Genomic DNA, 23,573 nt, shown 5'->3' with positions numbered 1-23,573 from the left:
CTTCTGGAAGTAATTGGGAGAATAGAATATAGAATAAATTGAATAAATAGAATAAATAGAATATCCTGCATTGTTTTCACCTTTTTCTTTTAATGTGTCACCCAATTTACAAGGTTAACAAATTCCAAATAAAGAAATCTGAACTACAATATAAATGAATACCTTTCCACAAAATAAAAAATCCTGTAAATAAGTGAATAAATAATAATAATAATAATGATAGTAATAAAAAATCAATACAACATTCAACATCAAACAATCTAAACCACACAATTTGCACACAATACAAATCTACTACTACAAGCTACAGTTATACTTTATGCACCAATGTTTTACAAAAAAATAACTACGCAAAATACCTATTGTATACACAACTATATACAAAACAACAAAAAAATGGGAATGTGAAATTGGCTTTAAATGTGAATCAGTGAGAGTGTTTCCATTTTAAGAATTAATAATATTTTTAATATGTTATTGAAGTTGCCTAATGGGCCAGCTGGCTCTGCTCCCGTGTTTAGCTTATTAACATATTGTGTAGCATTTCTTTCATCCATGTTTGGTTTCATCCTTTCCCTGCATCTCCAAAACAAATATCATCTGGCTGCAGTACAACTGTGATAGTGAGATGTCACAGTACCTGCAAAACTGTATTTGCTGTCGCTTAATCAACAGGATAAAAAGAAGGTGAAAACAAATGGTTTGTGCACACTGCAATTGCTTTATTTTTTTGTCCGTATGTGAGAAAGCAATCATTTGAAAACTGTTTCTCTTTGAAATGAACTGTGGTATGTAGAATAGCAACTCACAATGCACACAATTTCGGTGATGCTGGCCTTAAACATAAAGAGAACAGTGTATTGCATTGCCTCGTTGGATGACATGAGATTGTATGTCTGTCTTTTTGCATCTTCGTGTTCCGTGAGTTCTTTTACAAGTAGCACAGAAAAGATTTGGTCACACCGAAATGAATGTATAAAAGTGCAATAAATTATTCAAGGTAAATGTGATTCTAATTGTCTGCACACCAACAATTGCACAACAATTCTGAAAACTAAACTACATTTAGGATTCACTTTATTACAACCAAAAACTGCTGTGAGAATAACAGAAAACATTCACATAGCTGAAGTCATCATTTCATGATTTTGTGATTTTGTGCGTTACTTTTCCACAAAACAAGTCAGAAAATGGTGCCAAATTGAAAAGCAGAATACCAGACCACGTACAAAAGCCTGCACTGACATTTACATCCATTTGTATTTCATATCCCTCACGACATGACCTCTTGATTTTACTCATCGACCTCAGGGCCGTGACTCTCTGATCCACCTCCATCCATGCAGCTTGTTAGCAACCAGGAGACAGGGAACTTGTTGCCATGGTTTCATGCTCATGTCTGAAGTGCTTCAACAAAAAAAGCAGATAAAAGTGACAATTGAAAGATCACGGTAGGAAGGCGGGCATTAAAAGGAGAATAGCTAACAATGACAATCAATAAGTAATGTGGGTTAAAAAAAAAGTTTGACATCAGCCTATCATCCATTCTCACGTTGACGTTTGTCACATGATTGCTATACGGGACAACCAGTCTGACATTAATTTTCCGTACATAGACGTACAATACTGGTAGCTTTGTTTACATCACTTTGCACATCGCTTGTGCAGGCTACGCGGATTTAACAATAACTTGCAATTTAATTCTAAGAGTTGCTAAGTTTGACACTAAGTAGGGAAAAAGCATAAAGTAAGAAGTTAAAAGCATCCGAATGGAAGGATAAAGTTTTTTCCACTGGCAAGTTAAGGTACTGCAGCGATTTGACTTGTTTTCAAATGTCAATTCAGGGGACTCGGTGTTGAGGTCTTTCAAGTTAAAAGAGTCATTTTCAGGATGGTAGTACTAGCGTTGCTTCCACATCACACACGTAGTATAAAAGGCAAGAATATACACGTGAAGTGTACATTATGTTCAAGGGAAAAGTGTTTGTAACTCCAATCTCATCATACATCTCTCAATAATTACCAGTTCCTTTTAAAAAAAAACACAGTAATTACTTTTCATGGTGACTAATTACATTAATTAAGGAGAAATACATATGTAATTCCATTACTCTTTTTTTGTACTGTCTCACTTCCTTGAGTCATATTGCATCAATAGCGAAACTATAACTAATTACTAACTATAACTAATTTCTTTAACGTCACTTTTTCGGTTATGGAACTTATTGTGACATATGCACATATGTCTTGAAGTACAATATCTTAATGAGTTATTAAATATACATTACTTACACATATTAGTATTGCAAAGCAGATGCTAACATTTTGGCTAGCAACTAGCAAGGAACTGACCAGCCAAGCTAGCAAACAAATACTGTGGTATTTTTTTTCTATTTCACAACCTATCAATTTTGAGTATGAATGACTTAAAAAGAAAATATTACTGGGAACTCAGCAGTCAACATACGTAAGTATGCTAAATTACAGTAGTTAATGAGGACCGAACTAAGCTAACCCGAACTCTCTAAATGTATTTCCTTCATTAGTTCCTGTTTGTAGTTTTCATTTGATATTGTTGTGAATGGCTATGAATGATATACTGTTGGATATGCTGTATGAATGTTGAGTGTGTTTCATTGATTGCATTTTATTGATTTTATATTTGTAAACGACCTGCCCGGGGACTGCAGATGAAGATGGAAAGTAGCTGTGGCTAAATCTGGTGTACAGCATGTCGTCTTTTTGTAAAGATTAATATGCTTGCACAATGTCCTTGTTAAATGCGAATAAACTAAATTAAAACAAAGTAAAAATACTGACGAAGCAACTGCAAAGCTTATGAGGACCTGGTCATTTTTCACAACCTTTTCTGCAAACACAATCAAAGAGTTTGAGTAGTTTTACTTTATGTTTGGTTCACTTCGGTTTCATGACAGCGACAGTACCCCCCCCCCCCCTTATGTTAGTCAAATTGTTTTGAAAATAGACTCGGAAGTCAACCGGAATCACGGAACAGATTGTGTTTTTGGGGGAAATTCTGCAGAGCAAAAAAGGGCTAAAACACGATGTATGGTAAGTTTAACTTAAGGGTTTGTGAGTGACACAGGACAAAGCCAGCCCCCAAAAATCAAGTGTCACAGGGCGAGTTAGCGCCTTGTGACACTTAGGCATCATGTAGTCCTTTTCTGTGTGACATGGCTCATCATACGTCACTCTGTGGTGTGCGCTCGAGAGCAACAATGCGGCTGTTGCATGTTCTCCATCAGATGCCGAAAAGGGTTTCTTCTGTTCCGGCCCACCTTCTCATCTTGCTCTCCCCTCTTGGCCGCACGGCTTCCGCCCCCCTGGGTGGCCTCGGGGGTCAGAGGTATGGCCGAGGGGTTGAGCGGCGGAGGGGGAGGCAACGAGGGCTTCTGCTTCTTCACCTGTTTCTCCAGGTGTTTCTGGATGGCTGAGCCCAGAACGGCCACTTCCACCACAGCCCCGTACACCTCCCACGTCATGCCCTTCTCGTCCCAGCTCACCTCCTGCACCACCTCCTCGCTCTTCTCCTTGCAGTCGTGGTCCTCCTCAGTGTCGTCCGCCAATTTCTCCTCAGCTGCTTCTTCTTCTTTTTCCTCAAGTTGTTCTTGCTTTTCTTCCTCCTCCTCTTCCGCGATGTTCTCCCCGATGCTAGCCTCTTTTCTGATCTCAGGAAAAGTTGTGACGGTGGGCGTTCTTGGCGTCATTGGTGCCGTAGCGACAGAGCGAAACTCCACTTGTTGACCCACTTGCATCTCTGCGTCTTTTCTTATGCTAGAACTTGGGAAGTGGAAGGCGTGATCCCCCTCAGGAGGGGTCATCGGGCTGGTGGCCACTGAGTGACACTGCACCACTTCCAGACTCACTTGGGTGCGAATATTGTGGCAGCCGACAGGCGCTGGAGATTCAGGGACAGGAGGAGGCTTTGAGACATCCTTCTCCTCCAGTTGGTTAAGTTTGATGTTTGGCTTTGAATGTGTTTGGTCTCCTTCTTGGATTTTGTTATGTGGACATTTTATGTTTGTGTCATCAGGACCTATGGAGACCTTGTCATCTTCTTGACTTTTCTCAATCTTGACCATGTCTGGCTCTACAGGGGAACAGGCTGACTCCTGCTGCTCTTTGCCTTGAGTGTTGTCATAGTGGGTCACCAGGATTGTAATGTCTTGGTCCATACTTCCCATCTGTTGTTGCTTACACCGCTTGTTATTATCTTCCAAGCGTGGCTCAGCAGCAGAACTAGTGGAGCTTTCCGGAGAAGTGATTTTATCACGGGTAGCTTCTGCTGAACTTCTTGTTGTCTTTGAACTCCCAGTAAGTACTGGGAACGCTGTGATCGAGGGCGTCTTTGGAGTCATAGGAGATGTGGCCACTGAGCAGAACTCCACTTGCTGACCCACCTGAAGTTCAGCATCTTTACTATCAGAACATCCCACTGTGCTGGATTTCGTCAAGGAGCTTGGGAAGATGAAGGAATGGCCCCCCTCAGGTGGGGTCATGGGGCTGGTGGCTGTTGAGTGACATTGGACCACCTCCAAGCTGACCTGCGTGCGCATATGGTGCTGCCCAAAAGGTGCCGGGGAATTCGGATCAGAGGGGTCCACAGTTGATGGCAAAGGAGACAAGACTTTATCCTCGGACATGTTTGTATCATTTGCACAGTTGAGGAGCCTCTCAGGATTCACGGGTACAGCATCGGTCCGGTCACCATGCCTCCCGGACTGAGCTTGATCTTTTGTTTCCTCCAAGCTTTCATCATCAGCATGGCTTTCATTATGGATCAGTTCTGTCTGCCCGCCCCCTTCACTTGATGATTCTTGATTGGTGCTCACGACTGGTTCCTCAAGGATAGAGTCGCCATTTGAACGCTCTCCGTCCTCTTTGTCAAAACCTTGCGTCTCGTTCTTCAGACTTCCCATTTTGTCCCTGATTGAAAGTAGAAGATATTCCTATGAGGATAAAGACATCAACATTCATCAACATTGTTTGAAGCAAAAATGTAATCATGATAAGAAGAACAACAAAAAAACAATACTAACAATTAATAGAGTGAATATAGTTTTTTTAATTTTAGATTTATTATACTTATATTATTGCTAACATGTGGAATGGTTAAAATAGTTGGATCTACTATGCTCATTTTTCGACCCTTTGTATTGAGTTGCGGACTCCTATAGAGCAGCTACACACAATAACCTGCACAGAAAACTTCTGCACCTATTCCAGCTGTATTTCCTTTGATTTGCACTTCCTGCCAAAATGGTCTGTTTTATTTATTCCACCCACAGCCCACTCCACCGTGATTGGTCACACGCTCAAACTGCTTCCTGACGATGAACCATATAAGGAAGTCCAGCCCTCTGTGACATCACAAAGGGGCTGTTTTACCGCGCCTTTTGAAACCAAGCGTTTTGAGCCATCCCAAACTTCTTTCAGGGCTCACTTCCAAATATGCAAATCTCATTATCTGAAACTTTGGCATCGTTTAACACGATAATACAGCATTCTAATGACATTTATAGGTCAGAAAAGTGGAAAAAATTAAAACATTGCACATAGAATATAAAGCTTTTATAACAGTGGAGGTTTGAGCCTGTCACGGTTGCTCATGTGGGACCCCAGGATGCAGAGAACAGGACCAAAATGCAGGTCGCAGCAACTGGCAACGGCAACTGGCCAAACCAAACAAACAAATGACAACGAGCCAAAGGTGTGTGAAACGAGTAAAGAGTGAGAGGACGGAAAGGAACAACAAAGGAAGCTAAAGCTAAACAAGCTGTTTAGTTTCCACGGAGGCTGAGTCCCACATCGTGACAAGAACAGGTGTATTTAAATTGGAACAGTCACTAGATAAATAGTGTTTACTGTGAAGGTTCTGGTGTATACTAGACTGTTTGCTTGATTATCCACCACATGGCATTGTCTTATATGATTACCCTGATATGCAAATAGTTTAAAAGTATTAAGTGCATACACCAGAATGAAGTCTATTACATTCTAATGCCAAAATAATAACAAAAAAAGCACAACACAATAAAACAAACAGCAGGAGACGTACCTGAGCGCTCTAATCAGACTGATGAAGTCCCGGCAAGTCCTTTTGTCATATTCAGGTCAAACATGGTCCAAAGTTGATATTGATGGACCCTGAAATGTGTGGCGTTCTTTCCCTGCTCTTGACTGCTGTGCTGGTTCCAGGGTTGTCTCTAGAAGAATCTGTCTGAGGCAATCGTCGCTCTTTAAAACCGTGGCTGCTGTGCCTGTTGAAAAGCTTCACATTTCCAGTTTCCCTGGAAACCACGCTTGGGCTCTGATAGTGAGTGGCAATGTGAGGGCAAAAATCTATGTTCAGCGCTCATCTGATCATCTTTACAATGTACTAATTAACCCACGATAGTGACACGAGTGCAGCTGTCTTGAGGGGGGGAAACAATGTTAATATTTGAAATACTGAAAGATGCTTAAAGTGGAGATAAAACCATCACAGGGGATGTTGAGGAATGCAGAACATGAAGACATCTCATTAACACTGAATTAATGTGTGCATGCAAACATCTCAAAGAATCTCAAAAGGACGATAAATAAATTTGAAGTAAAATATATGGTATTGGTGAATGTGTTGTGTTGCACAGAAAAGGAGCACAGAGCCTGAAGGAGGCTGAAGGAAGCCACCCACACAGAAACACTTGTGCACCACAATGCCTTTCATGCTCCCTCCAAACTCTCCCATTTAGAAGAACTAAATATGCTCACTTGGTCTAGATGTTGATGTATGTTATTTGAGGGTCTTCCAGGTCCTGATGGACAGCAGTAGTAGACTGCGGCATGGCCGGAACACCGTGTGCTGACACAAGTATTCTCACCACTAATTCAAAGGCCTCCGCCAATGGCTAACCCCCACAGAGTTCTGTTGCCTAGCAACCATGTAGTGTGATGGAAGGAGGTGTGTTGAAGAGGGCCAAGGTGTACGGTGAAATCAACACACTCCAGTCAGCCTGCCAAAGGCCGTCTTATCAGCAAGTGTTTGTAATGTTTCATCACTGAGGGCTCTCCATAGCCTTTGTACAAACATAAAGAGCGGGGGGGGGGGGGCGCTGCTTTCGATTTTTATTTCCCAAAATAGTCACACATTGGTTAGAAAACATGCAGAATGAAGTGAGAGCGGTGGGGGGAAAGGTATTTTTTTTTGGAATGTTACAACTGTTACAGATCCCATAGCAGCATGTTGACTTAACTAAAACCTGCTGCTGCTGATGCATGATGATCCGGGATCAGCAAGAAGAATGAAGGGATCATTTTGTGTCCAGTTTCTGTCCAAACTCCTTAATGGCGTCGGTGGCCTTGTCGGCAGCTTTTCCTATGGCTGCTTGACTCTGTTTGCTGGCCTCTTGAGCAACTGCACCAAAGTCAGACAGAAAAAGGAAATCATTCATAAAAGATGAAGAGGACTCAATTAGCACTTCAAATATTAGATATGTTAGCGTTATCGTAAAATATTGAATGTAACAAACTAGCCCTGCACTGTGTTATTCAGTGGGATCGAGTGGCCACCCTACGCATTGCTGACTCACTGTCTGTGCATTTTTGATTACATGTGACTGCTAAATAACCCGCCATGGGGCCAATAAAAGTAAAAATTATGTGAAACTTTCTTTTGCTCATTTTCAATTATAATTGTTTTGTGTGTGAGAATAGAATATATGTTTGGGTTTCAGCAGATAAATATTCAGTTAAAACTTTTGAGTTCAAAAATTATGTCATTGTTTGAAGCTGTTTTTTGAATAGTCTTTTAATACTAATAATGTTAGGAAAAAGAGAAGACACTGAATAGAATAAACACCTTTCAGGTCTCAGTGAATTCTTCCTGACCTCATTAGCATCCATCATTCATTTCTGCTTCATTTAAGCGTGACTCATTTTCATTATATGTTTTTAATAACTGTTTTCTTTCTAAAGGTTAAACTTGAATGAATCATACAAGCCACTTTTATTCAACCTGGACATATTCAAAGGAAATGTATAATATGGTATGAGTATAATCTGGATGTAAATGACACACAAATGTGGCAAGTTACAGGTTATGCCACGAAAGTAAATAGTTTGGCTTCTCAACACACGATGCGTTCAAAGACTAATACATTTGCATTATAAAAATTGGCCATCTTCTGTCATCTTGTTTAACTATAGTATGTGTTCCACAGTGGAAGAAGATCATCTTCACGTACACAAGAATGGACCGGTGCAGTGTTATGATGGGAACGCAACTAAACAGAACTACATTCCTCATCACAAAAATCAGAAGTGGGCTCACGGGACCAATTGGAGGTTGGTGATGAGGGGTAAGGCACCATTGATACACTACACTGCTTACAGGGATGTCGTCATGTCAAAAAGTCTGAACTATTTCTTTAACGGTAATTTGACTGGATGTAGCATGTGGGTTCAAATGCATGGCATCGAACCTGGACATTTCAGTTAGTGTGTGCTGGAGTGCAGAATAACTACTGCAGTCCTGTACTGTTTGTATTGGATTGGAATTACTACTTTATCCTCACGAGGGTCGCGGGCGTGATGGAGACTGGTCGCCAGCCAATCACAGGGCACATATAGACAAACAACCATTCACACTCACATTCATACCTATGGACAATTTGGAGTTGCCAATTAACCTAGCATGTTTGTAATATTTTGCTTCTCTCGTATAACTAAATAAGATACCATATAGTCTAACAATGCAGTTAAATGACATTATGAACTACTATTACATTGTGTGTGCATGTGTGTAGGTGTGCTTGGTACCTGCGTTAGCTGTTTCTTTGGAGGAGTCTGCCACCTGCTGCACAGCCTCTTGAGCTGCCTGCACTGAAAATAGATCAGTCACATCACTATTAGGGAAGCCAGAGGTCAGTGTTTCCTTAGAATATAGATATATATTTATATACCTGCAGTGTCTGTGACCCCTTTTACTGCAGAGTGGCCGCTGCCTTTGAGGCCCTCAAAGGACTTCTTCAACGAGGCCATGGCTCCTCTGTCTGTCCCTGCATGGGTCTAATCGGAGGGTAGCCGGCACCACTGTTTAATACCCTCGGTCTGAGCCTGACACTGGTGAGCCTGCACGTTCCAGCCGGATTAACCCAAACAAAACCACCTGAAAGAGGCCCGATCAGACTGGCATCCTGGCAGTCATGCCAAGTGCCTTTGCCGACTCGGCAGATTCTAAACATCCTGACCCCTCTGACAAAAAAAAAAAAAAAAAAAAAGAGACAATCACATGACACTGGTTTCATAAATGAATTAGTTACACAAATAAACACAAATCCTTTCTTTTTTCACTTTTTATTTACAGAGGATTTGCATGTCTGGCTTAAACACATAAACCGTTTTATTGACAAGTCCTGTAATTTAAAGCACATTTTTGATATGACAACCATTATGATTTCAAGACGTAATATATTGATTTTATGCTGTTAAAATCGTCAGTACACACAAACACGCCCACACAAAAACATGTATACTGTCCATGTCCAACAGATTTACTGGAGTGATTTCACAAGCAACTAGAAAGATAAAAAATAAAAACAAAACTCTTACTTCAAAAAACATTTCCAAAAAGAAAATGCAAATAGAAAAAAAAACAACCCACAAACAGGCATTGTCGACACTTAAAAGAGGATATCATTGTATTAATATCTGCTTGCAACTTGGACTTGTAACTTTTTTCAGCTCCCAATGTCTCATTGGAAGTTGATGAACATCTATTGCACGTTTCTAAATACAGATACACACAAAGTACACATTCACAAGCCCTTCTTCTGGTCTCATTTCATTGGGAGGGAGTCAAGGAAATGAGACAGCGAGGACGGTCCTACGGCTCAATAAATACCGACACCCAACACATTACATTAATAACATTTACAATATATAATCATAAAAGATTTGTCTGGAAGGAAGAACATTTTTTCAGCTGGAATTGTTTTTTTTTTAGGTTTTTTTTTTTGCAACAGGAGAATAATTGGAATAGCGTTTGTCCTTTTTATTATTAGAAATATTATTGTGCTGCTGGTTGAATGGCGGCTCGCACTGATGATTTTATGCTTCTGGTTCGTAGTCTTGGCTCTCCTGTAAAGTGAACAAAAATAACATGAAGAGACGTGTTGTTGGTGGAAAATCATGCAACTACTTTTATGCACCAGGTTTTTCTGTTTACGTTGCTTTTGATGGATTCATATTCACCAGTCCAGGGTGTGCGCCCAAACCGTAACGCTCATGAGGACAAGCGGTATAGAAAATGTCCCCATTTGGGACAGATGTGGTCTTAACTTTCTGAAAATTGTCAGCTATGCATATTTATTTCCATTTTCTGTGCATCAATATGGGCTAGCTAACAATGCACATCATTGGGACACATCTATTTCGACCACGAAGCCCTCCAACAGCGTTTTATCGTTTGATTTACATGCAAGAACAAGTACATTGATAACATTGATTGGTAAAATGTAATACTTATGTTATCTTGCCATATTTTGATAATTCCAAACATTACCAAAACTTCTTCCCTAGGCTTATTAATGTCACATCGAGCTTACGCTACTTCCTTCAATAACAGCAGCACAGATGCACCCCATGCAAAGGGTGCGCCACCCTGCGCCGCGCCATGAAAATAGATCCACTAGACATACATAAATGCTCTCATGTAGTGCTGTAAGTAATTCATGATTAATTTCCGAGTCGATTAATCTAAAGCTTGCAGTTTAGATTAAACAGGTGATTGGTTATGCGTGGGCAAACTACGGCCCGGGGGCCACATGTGGCCCACCAAGTGTTTGAATCCGGCCCGCCAGTTGCTTTCTAAGTATTTCAACTTTTAATATACAAACTGGGAACATGACTTGCAAGTCGGATGTCTTATTTAGTAAAAAAAAAAAAAAATTAAATGATATAGTTTGATGTGGTCTGATGTTTAAAGTGCTCCTGAAAAAAGGGACACAAGAACATACAGTTGATAGTATAACACAGATAAATTAGACAAATAATTCAAGGAAAATTATGAGCATAAAATATTATGTGTGTGTGTTAAATATATGTTTTGGTCCCCCGGACAATTTTGTTAACTCAATGCGGCCCATGAGTCAAAATATTTGCCCACCCCCTGCCCTAGATGAACCAAATGAATAAGAACCAAACAGAAAAAAGTCAAAGCTGATGTGTTTTTCCTAAAACACAAATATACTAAAAGGTTTGCTTTCATGAATACTCAAGAAAAAAACTTTTACAGTAAGGATAAAAGCTAATAATGTAGATAATATATGTAGTCTATTGAAAAGTGCCATTATTTCTCTGACATTTTCGCATTGCAATACAACATCCTATCAATCATATACAATTTAGAATACTTTATTCATCCTGGAAGACTATAATTCATGTAGTCTTGTAATAGTATGGCTCCTTATGTTGGTAAATAAGGTGGAACAGCTCTCAATATGATGCATGTTTCATATTTGTAGAAAGCATGTATTAACTGTAGTACTGTATATTGGCTGCCCATGTACTGTAATGACGTCACCGCATTAGGTTGCTGGTCCCTGCACAGCCTGCAGAGGGCAGCACAAGGCAATACAAGAGCCTCAAGGACAAGTCGTGAGCTCATCCCCAGCATCCTTATCCTCATCTGTGCACACGCCTCCTCGTGTTATCGCCACAGATTTCCATCCTCTATCGACGTGTCGTACTCTTTGTCGCCACTAAACTTGAACACCCGCATTTTCCATCGCTACACCCATGCGATACATCGATGCACACGCTCTACCCCCGCAGCAGCGCACATGCTCCATATTACAGCAATGCAGGGAGATCCTGACATTACCCACAATGCATAGAGGCTGTCAGCGTCATCACCACACCCATTCAGAGCGGGAGTGTGTGCAATGGTGGCGTAGAATGTGATGGGGGAGGGGAAAAAGATGCAGGAGTAGGAGTGAGAGGAAGAGGACATGGCTGGAACGAGATGTTGCCTGGCAGAAATGTGGACATGAAGATTCTGTTGGAACTGATTAATGCAATATTGTCATGATGGGAGGGAATAAAAAGACATTGTAATATAAAAAAATCTGATTTAATGTGAACATTTTAATCATCAGTACAGAAAACGGGAATAAAAAAATCAAACTTAGAAATAGAAATCTAAATATTTCTTGAAATCAACGCACTTATGAGTCAAAATGTTGTCGAAAAGATCATTTTTATGAGCTATTTTAAGGTTTTCATAGCAATTTGTTCTGGATGGGTGTCTCTCTCCCCTGAACCGGTCATTTCTAAAAATAACCATTTGTGTCACACTTGCTTCACAATTGTGCTGCTTTAATCCTTTCTATTGCGCAATTCTAATCAGAGCAGCATCAATCTAACTAGCTGTTGTTTGCATTAATATAGTGACTCATACGGGGTCATTTTTCCCTTTCCTGTATTAAAGGAGGTTTTAAAATCACAGACAAGTCAATATCTCTGACATTGTCTATGAAAAGTGAGTATTATGATATTTATAAGAAGGCGGAACGGTGGATAGAGCGATTGTTTTGGACTGATCTGTTAAAACTGGCGTCGAGCCGGTGAATACTGATGCCTCTCATCTACCGTAAATGAACTTTTGGCTGAAAAAGCACGCATAAACTAATCATAATACCCTTTCACGTTTTAATGTGTGTGTCTGCTGCAAGCTGATCACCTGCTGGGTGTCATCATATGTCTCTCCTTCTGGCTCCAGCATTCCCTCTGACTGGCCCTCCATGGCCTCCTGCCCGTACTCCTCAGGCTGCAGAGCGAGACAGAACACACATGAAGGCGGGCTAATATGCAACACATGGACACAGTAGCCAGATACATGTACACTCATACGGTCAACGTTGTAACCTTGAAGACATTTTGTGAATACATGCTTTGTTTCCATTGCGGAGATATCATGTTTAATATATAATAAATAATAATAATGCAAATAAATTCCCTGCTCGCTCACTTACAGCTCTGCACCCACATACTCGCAAGCCTTCCAAACAGCTAGTTACGTATCTTCGTTGGCTATGCCTGCCGGTAACAAGCAGCTCATAGTCCATATTTTAGCTTGCAGCCGAGACACGGCTCAATAAAAAACACTCATTAGTTGGAACACTCATATGCTAAGGTACTACTGCATTAATGACAACCAAAAGACAGTCTCGATATTCTTCAGTCTAGTAACTTACTCCGGTGATAATTCAACTCACAGTGGCAGTAGATACAAATAAATTTGGTCTGCCGGGGGCTTTGAAGCTCAACTTAATATTCAAAATATTCCTTTCTTTGTTCAGGTCTGCTCAATATTTGTTTGTATTTCTGAAACTACACTGTGGGCTGAAGGTCAAACATGATGTATGCATGTTAATTGCACTGGAATTGAACCCAGGTCTTCCCGATCTACTGACTGTGTGGCCAACATGCTAACCACTCTTCCACCGTGGGGGGGTTTTAACAGGATTTAGTGCCAGAAAAACATTTGCAGTTACCTGCAATAACCTCATGTTGACGTGTCGGGTTATTACATTAGCGGCGACTCTTTCCTTTGTCAGCAGTTTGCTCATCGCTGCTCGGGCAACTATGAGACCTGAATACAAAGCTGAGTGGGTCACAACTCTTATTTTTAAACCCACTAATCAAGTCAATTAGGTCAGAGAACAGACCATAATCCTAAGTGCTCAATCATGGCGGTGTTATTGCTGCAAGCGAAGTGAGCCCACCGAAAAGACGACCTGAGGGGAAGCTTACATCACAAACAATCTTTATATGAAGAATGTTGGTTTTTTTTGCATTGGTGTAGCACTGCATCAAGGTGCAACCATAGCTGTTTATAATATATTTAATATAATATATTTGGGTTATTTTAATAGCTAAATAACCCTCGCTGTGCATGTATACACCATGTTCTGGCCACTGAAATGTTTTACGCTTTTGCCAGGATGTCGAAATACTGTAAGCAGTCGTATTGATCCCTTTAGACAAGCCAATCCAACAAAGTGTTAGATTTACTAGCTTAGTGAAAGCAGCGGAGGGGGTCCGACTGTGAGGATGAAAGCTTAGAAAAGGTCGAGGACCTCTCTCTGGTTCACGTACGGCCTACCAGAGATAAACAACATCAATGCATGAATGGCGAGGTCATTCACGGCGAGGTCACTCACGTCAACAATCCAGTCCATGCGTGGATGAGATTTAAGGTCACGTATAACCAGAGGTGTGGAGTCGAGTCACAATTTCGACGACTTTGACAATAACGCCAAAGACTTGAAACTAGACTTGGAATTTGACATCAATGACTTGACTTGAATTATGGGTTGATGACTTAAGTAAAATGCGTCCCTATTCAAAGCGTTCAATGTAAAGGTTATTATGTCATTTCCCATAGAATTGTGCATCTATTACTATTTTATTAACTATTTTCTATGAATAAGGCTATGTTCAAAATGGTCTTATTTTAAAAATAAAACAATTCCAAAAGACATTCAGTGTATTTATCAAATTTAGTGTTAAAATGTGGTAAACACTAAAGTAAATAATATTTTTAAAAATACTCCAGATTTCACTCGACTCTTTGACATAAACATACTCCAAAGGTGTAGAATATACAGCATGAAAATATTGAAATGCAAGTGTGTATAACTAATAAATGCGGCTGTAGGCATCCTCCCGATCATCATGAACGATGAGCATTCGTCATCTTTGTCCACCATTAATGCTGTCAGTGTGGAATCCAATACGTGTTACGCTTCTCATACTGTTGTTTGAACAACAATAAACTCCACAGTATGAAATAATGCTATGTTGTGCAATATACAATACAAATGAAACAAATAATCATGTGGTCAATAGGAGTTACATTCGTTCCACTTTCTCATGTACTCCAAATTATTATGTTAAACACAAAGGTGTTATACACAGTATAATGAGTTTTCAAATGTTGACCTCTCCAACTATCGGCTCGTCCTCTTTCTGGTCTAAGGTAAATAAACGCTGGGACAATTACTGTATGTTCATTAACGTTATCATATCAAATATCGACCGTGTGAGCTAAGATGCGTCTGGAGTGTATTTATCACAATAAGACCACCTACGTTCATGTCAGACGGGAAGTCATCCTTCTTCAGCAGGCCAGTGGCAGCAGCAATGTTCCCCATCGCTCCAGTTGTCTTCTCAGCCACTACACACACAAAAACAGGCACTGTAGTATGAAAAAATGTTAAATGTTCATGTTTCAGATATGGGCATGCATACTTCATATCAGGGCAGCCATGAGTCTTCTTTGCAGACTTATAGCAATTGGACTGGAATATGGCAACATTTAAACAAAGGGGAAAACTCACCAGTACCCACACTGTCTTTGGCCTTGTTACCTGAGGTAATAATAAACATAAAAAACAAGGTTAGGACACATATAGACTACAAATGCACCATGGGGGGGCGTGGAAGGGTATGAGGGGGTTGAACTAACACTCCGAAACATCTTTATTATGCGTGCATATTTGGTGTAAATAAACTGAAAGACAAAGAAAAACACATGTGATTCAAATGCTATGCTAATAATAAAGAGATTGGCATTGTTTATATTTCATACATGTGTGGTATCTTTTAGCAAAATTTCAATTTTGGAGCTGTTGATACACAAATATATATATAATCCAGTCCGGTCATTTATCTTTTTTGTTCAGGAAATACAGGAAAACTTGACATATTTCACACATAGGTGCAAATGGTGATTAATTAATTTGAAAACTGATTAATTTGATTGCATTTTTTCATCACTTGGCAGCCCATTAGGCTATTATATATGTATATATATATATATTTTTTTTTTTTTTGCAGCCCAATTCATTTTGACATATTTTCAATGGGATGAGAATGTTTCTGAATGTTCTGAACTCCTGTTTCCATGTGACTTCTTCTTCTATTTGGATATTTAATAGTAGGAACATCTTTCTCTTAGTATGCCCTGTTGTTGTCATATTTGTGTTTTTTTTTTTTTTTGCTTCATAATAGTACGTTTTCATGGTACCTTTAGCCAACCGAAGACAAAGCTCAGCCAGTACCTGCTACTCCCACATTGAGTATGTTGGCTTTGTTGTATTTTGTATTAAATCCCTTGTTTATCGCTGTTAATGGCTTCCAGACCTGACTGTCACAAATGAATATATATTTTTCAATATAGTCAGCATAATCATAGAAATAAGATAAAACATACACTTACACACAAAGGTAGTTTCTAACTAAGTTCCTAAATTGGCTGTTAAAAGCTTTTTTACACGTGAGGTTGTACAGATGCATCTTGATATAACTGTCCTAAGAATGAGCTCAATTCTTATTTTTGTCAAAGTTATTTAAAGATCTCCACCAAAACTAGCCGCATATCCCGAGGCACCAGGGAGCAATCTATTTAAGAGACTTATTAGACTGCTTTACAATACAACCACAGCATTGTTCAATTGTCTGACCTTTTGGCAGCTCTCATCCATCTGCACTTTGCTCCATCCTGCTATTTGGCCAAACTACGACTACGCTGATCACACAGGGCCCTCAAATGGGTAGCATCCACATGCACTATTGGTCCCTGAGGACCTTTAAAATCCAGAGTAGAGGCCAAACTGCGAAGCTTTTTTTTTTTTTTTTTACAAAAGCCAGCCTTGGAGCAAAGTTACATCTAGGAAATGCAACCATGTGAAAACAACACACCAGGGGAGTGCGCAGAAAGAACCACAAATTATTTCTATCACAAAAAAATATAAGACCTTTCTCTGCCTCACAGCTAAGTCCTGGTGTGTTTTTTCGATTTGGGTCCCTTAATGTGCTGTCTTAGGTATTCATTTACCAGTGCCTCATTAACCAAAATGAGGTGAAAAAATAATAAATACACCTCTCGGGATAAGCACTAAATGTGCTGAAATATTACTTCTGATAGCATTATTAAATTCGAATCATTATACCGACAATAATAGTAGCTGAATCCTGTCCCAAATATCAATATACTGTAAAACAAGTAAATATGCCGTTTCTGGCAGCAGCAGCAGGGGCTGTCACAGGATGGTCCCCAGACCTCTCAGCTCACCGTCACCCCTCCTCCAAGAAGGGCCTTCAAGTAAATCGCACGTAGCTTTCTGGGGCGGCACACAGACACACAGACGTGCTGTGGATATGCTGATCCATTTTGTGCACCGCGGCCGAAACACAAGCAGAGAGACGAGCATAGAGGATGTGAAAATGAGCTTGCGTGTGTTTTGACTGCAGCCTGGTATGTTTACCGCTCGTGATTGACAGGCAAACAGTAATTAGATTTCAGCTAAGACCTCACCGCAGATCCGTCTGACAATGCACCTGAAACAACTGTCACCATATCATGACAAAGTGGAGTACAACACGCCATTTTGGGGCTCCTGATGGGAAAAACCCACTGACATAACACAGGGAAATTTAACATTGCATAATTTGCAAACCGACCAAAACATTGCTCTAAAGTCACACAAAAACTCAAATGTCGAACCGTCAATTTGCTGCGTGGTACACGCTTCTGTCTAGGTTGCTCAGTACAATATGGCTGGCCCTGTTATAGCAGTATTTCCCTCCACAAATAGTATGTATTGCAACTCTTATTGCAACTGTAGCTACTAGCTATGCAAATATGCAAATAATACACTGCACGAAGGAACAGGATGTTACTAACCCAAACACCCAACTCACTCATAGTGTAAACAATACTAATAAAGAACTTAATACACATGGAACACACAATGCAACCTTAATTGCACTATACGGACATCAAAATAAGCATCTACTGTACGCACAGTGTGTACTCTGTACGGACACGCCTCTAAATACTCTTTTTCAAAAGACCTTTCTGGTATTATTGGGATACTTTTGGAGACCGCCATGAAAGCACATGTTGTGCCAGCTGGTCCCTCCCCCGTCCAAAAGGGTCATTTTAGTTCTAAACATATTTCTTTTTCATTTTGTGGACTTTTTTTTCATGTCTCATAGACAATTAAGTAAATTAGACGTGGACGTCTTCTGTAAAATCAGCCTTTAACAAAATGTACAACCAATGCAAAAATTAAATACTGTATTTGTCATAAAGGTGCATGTGTAGTTGGCATATAAACTAACTGTAAAATGAATTCCACAGAAAATGTGGAATTCTTATATTTTGATTTATAAACTTTCATATCAAGTGTTTAAATAGTCGGCTTTGTGGGTGCAGTTGGTGTTTCCTATTACCTGCCTCTTTTTTTTAGCTGTTTTTATATCTTTATAATGCACAGAAAAGATATGTGTTCATGTCTCACATAAAGGTTGTGGATGAAAATTCCCACCCAAAATGCAGTTTTCCTTTAAATATCAATACAATAACTTACAGTATAATATTCTGGCAGTCAGTGATCCATTTGGGTCCTGACACGAGCCTGCCCCGTTGATATAATGGCTTAGCTCAGGATGCTAAACATCATCGTAATCTCAGAGCAAGGACTATTCAGGTAGTCTTAGAGGATGTTTTGCCTCTCATCCAAGATTTGAGCTGTCAATCAACATGAGCTGATGAAGCCTGCTCAGACCAGAAGATACAAGTCTTGTAAGAGAATCTGAACCGTACAGTTTTTATCCACTCGGTGCTCTGAGGATACCGGATGAAGACAATAATTACAGACATCAACGTAATCTGACTTTAAAAACCATACCATATTATTCATACCATGCAAGAGCTGTTTTTTATCATATATGAAGAATGCTTTCAAAGTTGCATACAGGTACAGTAAAATCAGTATATCGGTGTCCAAAGTGCAACCTGTGGGCCATTTGCAGCCCACGACAATATGTAGAAATACAATTTAAAAGAAAATATGACAAAAATCTGGAAAATAGAACAAAAAGGCTGAACATTTTTGCATTTTTCAGTGTGTGGAAAAAGTTTGGACACCCCCGAGGTACATGATATTTGCAATGGTATGAGAATGACACAAAACTGTAAAAGACTCCTCAGCTGTGCGGCTCCATTGTAGCCTGAGGGTGTTTACACGCTAACCCCAGACTCGGCCATTACTCCACCCCCGTATAAAGCTCTCCGGTTATGGTCTTATGCTGGAAAACGTGACATATACATTCATTTTGCACGCTCGCTGGTTTGCCTGCCATCCCATCCAGCGCACAGACATGTGGCAAGCGCTGCCGCTGCCCCAACCCCCCACACCATCTCCTTGCTTGTAGCTCTGTCAAGTCAAGCGAGAGGCCATAAGGACATTTGGAGCATGGCATCATCTTGGATTACTCCTCCCTACAGTGCACTACATCTTACAACTACTGATATCGATGCTATTTTAGTAGCTGGTTGTTAAAACAGCCTCAATAATTAATGACCTAGTGCACCGTCTGCGTAAGTAAAAAACACAGGCATTGATCACTTATGTGGGTGAATGAATAATTCACACAATGATATGAAAATAACAGATATTGTGTTTCTATAACTCCCAAGTTATGGTCCACAGATGTAGGTCACACAGTATGATTTTTTATGACTTACCTACAAACATAACTCCTTCTTTAGTCTTCTCGGCTGCAACTGCAACTCCTTCCTTGGTTTTTTCTGCGGCCACAGCCACGCCCTCCTTGGCTTTGGACAAACCCTTCATCAACACATCCATGTTGGCGGAGAAACTGTGGATAAGACAGGAAATGCACTTCACAATGTCAGCACAAGGAATGGCTCCTGCCAATAAGGATGTCATTAAAACAATCCTGACTGGAGTGTTTGATATAAAAGAAATACACACTATCAATAAAGATGGATGAGGAAATGGGAGCAACAACGCCCCCTGCGGTGGATACCGCCAACTGCAGTCCGGCCATATAAGACTAAGGAATAAACGCACTGTTCACTCTTGCATTCAAGGCCCTTTCCTTATGCGTGTATTAAATATGCAAAAGATGACAAAGATTTAATGAAATAGTTAATTGCGCAGGAGGTCATTAATTATTGCTGACTTGAAATGCTACTCTCAGTAGTAGGGAGATGCCTCCATTCAAGCAGGGCCTGTTTAATGGGGGCCGCACGGAATATTCATAGAGGTGCCGTTTACTGCTGGGGGATGGGAACGATGCCATATGTACACACGTTACGGTGTTAAAACACACACGGGGGACGCCATCTCATTCCGTTTGCACACATTCACTTCCGATATGAAACGTGCAAATTTGCGTCGTGCGATGCTGCAGACGAAGACGATCATGATGCCGTCGAGCGATTCTCACCCGCAACTGATAGCATTTTTAATTAGCAACGAAAAGCATTCGAATCTAGATGAAGTCGTCGTATTTCGAATTTATTTGCTTTTGCTTCACCTTGCAGACTTAGAAGCTTCAAATGGTGACAGCCGGACAAGCTAAGAAATACTAATAAAAAACATTTACAAAAAAACATCGATCATTTAAAATTATATATATGTTCTTACCTATTTACAAATAGCCTCGACTTGTCTCCTTCGTGATTGTGCCGCACGGTTGATTCCAACCACCGTCTTTTAAGGGCAGCGATATATCTTCTAATGATCACTATAGTGGGCCTTACTCACGATCATCTCCACCAACAGGGACCGCCCCCTTCACTAGGGGTGAGTCGATACCAACATCGATACAATCGATACCAGTGGCGTTATCCCTCTGGATCAATACTATCGTAAAAACATCACATAAATTGTTTTATGGTATGTTTTCTTTTTTTTCCAGACATGTTTATCAAGTTACATTCATGAACCTCAAAAGCAACAGTGCAATTTAACATGCCTGAAAAGGAGCAGGAAGAAGCAGAGCTTATTTTATTCCTCCCTTATAACTTGGGCCACCATTCATTCATTTTCTACCGCTTTTCCTCACGAGGGTCGTGGGGGATGCTGGAGCCTATCCCAGCTGTCTTCGGGCGAGAGGCGGGGTACACCCTGGACTGGTGGCCAGCCAATCACAGGGCACATATAGACAAACAACCATTCACACTCACCTTGGGCCACCAGTCAATGGTAAAAAAAAAGCTTGAGTAATAACAAAAGGACATCCTGTATTGGCTTGTTTTGCCTTTCTGCAAAGTCTGGTGCATTCAATGACCTCAGGACAATGTAAATGTAAATGCAAAAAAAAAAAAAGCTTGCGTAATAACAAAAGGACATCCTGTATTGGCTTGTTTTGCCTCGCTGCAAAATCTGGTGCATTCAATGACCTCAGGACAATGTAAACATGTTTACGCATGTAAACATTTGAACACTTTAAAGAAACAGTTGTGTACATTTTACCATGTATTACAAATTTAGGGCAAATTTGTTTTTGTTTTTTACCCCAAATTTCACAGGGTCCGTATTGGTATCAATATCGATATCATAATTTGCAGTATCGCCCACCCCTCCCCTTCTCCTCCTCCTCCTTCCCCCGTCCTCCCACCCCCATCACCAGCCTCCTCCACTATATTGATCACCACATGTCAGCTGGTACTGCCAGAATAATGTCTTGAAACCTGCTAAGATCACGATGTATGCTAATGAATCACATTCTTATTCATAGTAAATAATAAATCACCATAAATCACAATAAATCACCGTGAATGTTGTGTATGGAAGGTCCCATTCCGGTTCTACTTATGTTTATACCTACACTATTCTGCTTTTTATGTGAAGGTGTGTGAGCAAGTATGAATATATTTACTGCACTTGTATTATCATTATTATGTTTAAATTTAATAAACAATATAATGAATAATTTTGCTCCAGTTTGCAGCATCTGCATTGACTTCTATGGGGAGTCCATTTCCTGTATGAACTGAGGGGGCGGGGTTAGTTTGTATAATTAGCATAAATGCTACATTTGCCCTATGATCATTCATATATGTAAAACAAAAGCAGCAATGATTAAAATTATTTGACATCAAAGTGTATGTTTTGTTGAAAACAATATATGACGGGAGCTCAGTGGTGTCACAGCCTGTGTGTGACCTTCAGGAACACTTGGGAGGCTTTTAAGGACTAAAATCCACTCAAGCCTTCTAAGTCTGTGGTAAGCAGATACTCGATATTTGATCACAGCCCCACCAGGCATGCTTCTCTCTGACGTCATTTTCCCCTCCAGTGGTAGGAAATCCCAGCTAGCTAGCTAGCAAGCTAGCTCTCCTTGAACTGTCCTCACTTCTCATGATGCAAAAAAAAAAACATGACAGGGCCCCCATTTTGTGTAGACTACATGTAAAATGTAAGACATAACGAATATGAGGCCGTATTTATTCATTCTGCACGTACATTATTCACCAACACCTCCCCCTGCGCTGTCCTTGGTGCTACACTCGTGTCTCTATCCATGGTGCTGATATACATTCACGATCAATAGTACCACTAAAATGGCTTCAATGTGGGGCAAATAAGAAAGACACTGTGAGTCATCGATGTATTTTAACTCCATCATTTACATGGAGTTAACTCATTTGGCTTTTCAGGTTACGAAAGTAATTCATATTCATTTGCATGTCTGCAGCAACTTTGAGCAGAGTCTGCCCCCTTGCGGTTATTTGTAATAATGGCAGCCTTTCAAATGACCCCATTGTATTAAAAAAAATAATTTATTTCAGTAGTTCAATTTAAAAAGTGAAATTATGACGATCACAAGATTCAGTTTACACAAAGTAAAATATGTACAATAGTAAAATAGTAAAAAGCCAGACTGACTTGAAATTTCTCCCACAAAAAGTCACCTACCGGAAATATGAAGGAGGCAGGGGGGCATTTTGATACATTTGGTGCATAAAATACATATTATTTTAGTGTGATAGGTGACCAAGCAAACTATGCAATATATAACAACACTGTATATCTCATTAACAATGTATTAATTTCATTTTAACAAATGGCCCTCACACTTTGAACACCCCTGCTTTGGTGCATTTAGTGAAAAAAATACTGTAGGCTATTACATGTACAGTATGCAAGCGTATTGTACTTCAAAGCACAACCGATAGGGGGCGCCACAATAGCATAAATCAGTGGTGCCCAAACTTATTACAGTCATTTTCAGACGTTTGACTTGAAGCCATATTCCCCCTGCTCCTGCACACTTAAAAAAACAAACTTTATTATTTTCATGAACTTGATATATTGAAGATAATTCAATGGTTGAACATTTTGTAACATCGCCTTATTGTTGTATGAGCAGCAGGTGGTTGGTTTTGTAAATATCACGTGTAGGTGTGTTTGCTGTGATTTACAGCCATTTGTCCCTGAATGCAGCGGCAACTTGTATCCGAGGAGTTAGGTGATGCACATGAATGCACCATTTCAGAAAAAGATGACTTACTTATTTAATAAGTCATCAACACCTCGCTAGGGAGGCGTTCAAGAGGCCTCCAGACTAAATGCCCGAGCCACCTCAACGGGCTCCTTTTGATGTGAAGTAGCAGCAGTTCTGCGCTGAACTCGTCTCTGGGTTTGTTGGCAAGTTTCTGCAGCTTTGAGAAGTTTCATGCAACA

The 23,573-nt window shown here is 40.1% G+C and overlaps 3 protein-coding genes across 5 annotated transcripts; all 3 read right to left on the bottom strand.

Annotated features, from left to right (window-relative positions):
• Positions 1 to 68: 68 nt before the first annotated feature.
• On the bottom strand, positions 69 to 6,960 carry gprin1 (G protein regulated inducer of neurite outgrowth 1). Of its 3 annotated transcripts, XM_058062903.2 has the most exons (3): positions 6,080 to 6,960; positions 3,525 to 4,970; positions 69 to 1,407 (listed from the first exon to the last, which is right to left on the bottom strand). In XM_058062903.2, the coding sequence occupies exons 2-3, from the start codon at positions 4,938 to 4,940 to the stop codon at positions 1,351 to 1,353; spliced, it is 1,473 nt and encodes a 490-aa protein (XP_057918886.2). In that variant the 5' UTR covers positions 4,941 to 4,970; positions 6,080 to 6,960; the 3' UTR covers positions 69 to 1,350. The 3 variants fall into 3 exon arrangements, with proteins under 3 accessions (XP_057918886.2, XP_057918884.2, XP_057918885.2); XM_058062901.2 differs by having other exon boundaries at positions 69 to 4,970; XM_058062902.2 differs by having other exon boundaries at positions 69 to 4,947.
• A 146-nt stretch (positions 6,961 to 7,106) lies between these two features.
• On the bottom strand, positions 7,107 to 9,120 carry adirf (adipogenesis regulatory factor). Its single transcript, XM_078788190.1, has 3 exons — positions 8,964 to 9,120; positions 8,821 to 8,883; positions 7,107 to 7,417 (listed from the first exon to the last, which is right to left on the bottom strand). The coding sequence occupies exons 1-3, from the start codon at positions 9,040 to 9,042 to the stop codon at positions 7,314 to 7,316; spliced, it is 246 nt and encodes an 81-aa protein (XP_078644316.1). The 5' UTR covers positions 9,043 to 9,120; the 3' UTR covers positions 7,107 to 7,313.
• Positions 9,121 to 9,991: 871 nt separating this feature from the next.
• Positions 9,992 to 20,676, bottom strand: sncb (synuclein, beta). Its single transcript, XM_058062912.2, has 6 exons — positions 20,529 to 20,676; positions 19,601 to 19,734; positions 15,405 to 15,434; positions 15,156 to 15,241; positions 12,743 to 12,829; positions 9,992 to 10,140 (listed from the first exon to the last, which is right to left on the bottom strand). Exons 2-6 carry the CDS (start codon positions 19,719 to 19,721, stop codon positions 10,111 to 10,113), a joined length of 354 nt encoding a protein of 117 aa, XP_057918895.1. The 5' UTR covers positions 19,722 to 19,734; positions 20,529 to 20,676; the 3' UTR covers positions 9,992 to 10,110.
• Positions 20,677 to 23,573: the final 2,897 nt, after the last annotated feature.

Source organism: Doryrhamphus excisus, linkage group LG22, assembly GCF_037039965.1.
Source record: "Doryrhamphus excisus strain RoL-2023G ecotype Guam linkage group LG22, RoL_Dexc_Guam_v1.1, whole genome shotgun sequence".
Taxonomy (NCBI): Eukaryota; Metazoa; Chordata; class Actinopteri; order Syngnathiformes; family Syngnathidae; genus Doryrhamphus; species Doryrhamphus excisus.
This window is presented reverse-complemented; position numbering and strand designations above follow the sequence as displayed.